This window comes from Etheostoma cragini, unplaced genomic scaffold (assembly GCF_013103735.1).
Source record: "Etheostoma cragini isolate CJK2018 unplaced genomic scaffold, CSU_Ecrag_1.0 ScbMSFa_1432, whole genome shotgun sequence".
NCBI classification, from domain to species: Eukaryota; Metazoa; Chordata; class Actinopteri; order Perciformes; family Percidae; genus Etheostoma; species Etheostoma cragini.
In genome coordinates, this window is record NW_023265488.1 from 1 (window position 1) to 1232 (window position 1232).

Below are 1232 nucleotides of genomic sequence, written 5' to 3' on the forward strand. Positions count from 1 at the left end.
GTTCACCCTGCGGAGCCACTTTGACTCGGTGCGGAGTCTGTCCTTCCACCCGGTGGAGCCCGTCCTCGTCACCGCCTCCGAGGACAACACCCTCAAACTGTGGAACCTGCAGAAGACGGCGCCCGCCAAGAAGTCAGACTTCTAACATCTCTCAGTCTCAAACTGCACATTTACACCAACTGTGTTAAAGGTCCCATATAGTACGCACCGGGGCCTGAAATTAAGCCCCGCCCACACTCCAAATGCGGGTTAATTTAGCAATTGGTGGGTAACACTGTCAATCAACCTGCCACAATGGCTGGTAGTTACGCGTCTGAATCACTCGATTCTCATTGGTTATCAATAAGCAGAATACGCAGTTGCTTACAGGCCCGGACCAATGAGGGGCCAGCATCACTGGCAGACATTGATTGACAGCCGGGGCCCCCTATCGCATTTTCATTATTCAGGACAATCCCAGCAGCCCCACGTGCAGCTGCTGACCAATCAGGAGCGAGACCGGGTCAAATTAATTTCCTTGTTTCTGATATGAGACGTGTGTGACTCGAACATTTCACATTTACCAACACAATGTACAGAGAGAGACTTCCTGCCAACACACACACACACACATACACACACACACACACACACATCCCCATCAGATACACCGATGTGATTGGTGCTGCTGGCCTCTGGCCCCGCCCACATCAGATACAGCAATGTGATTGGTTCAGCTGGCCTCTGGCCCCGCTCCCACATCAGATACAGCGATGTGATTGGTGCAGCTCGGCTACCAGGGCATAGTTAATGAGCAGTATTACTCTATACCAGAGTAATACGAGTATATTCAGACAGTATGAGCGAAATAAAGTGTTTTAGTACTACTAATGTTTCAGTAGAAACCCAAAGTACCGTCCAGGTAGGACCCTAAAGGATCGTGACATGGGACCTTAGATGTTAGTGATCTTTTATCCTCATTTTAATTTTGTTTCCTTTGATCCTCCAGGTGTGCAGCGTTAGACGTGGAGCCCATCTACACATTCAGAGCTCACAGGTGCGATCCGATTGGCCGGTTTAAAAAAACTCAGAATCTCACTCAACACATGTAACGCTGCTCGAGTTTTAAGGATGAATCATGCAGCAAATGTCTTGTGTGTTTGTGTTTTTGTGTCTTCAGTAACTTCGTTTATGTATATTATATATACATGTATATATGTACAGTAAATAAACACATATATACATGTACATAT

At 46.9% G+C, this 1232-nt stretch overlaps 1 protein-coding gene across 1 annotated transcript in view; it reads left to right on the forward strand.

Moving 5' to 3' along the window:
- Positions 1 to 4: 4 nt before the first annotated feature.
- The window catches only part of LOC117939911 (striatin-like), a gene marked incomplete at its 5' end in the record, with an annotated part of 6138 nt that continues 4910 nt past the window's right edge, over positions 5 to 1232 (forward strand). Inside the window, 2 exons of the mRNA XM_034865321.1 lie at positions 5 to 132; positions 989 to 1036. Of these exons, the coding sequence (XP_034721212.1) occupies positions 5 to 132; positions 989 to 1036 (176 nt within the window). The remainder of the gene's footprint in view (positions 133 to 988; positions 1037 to 1232) is intronic.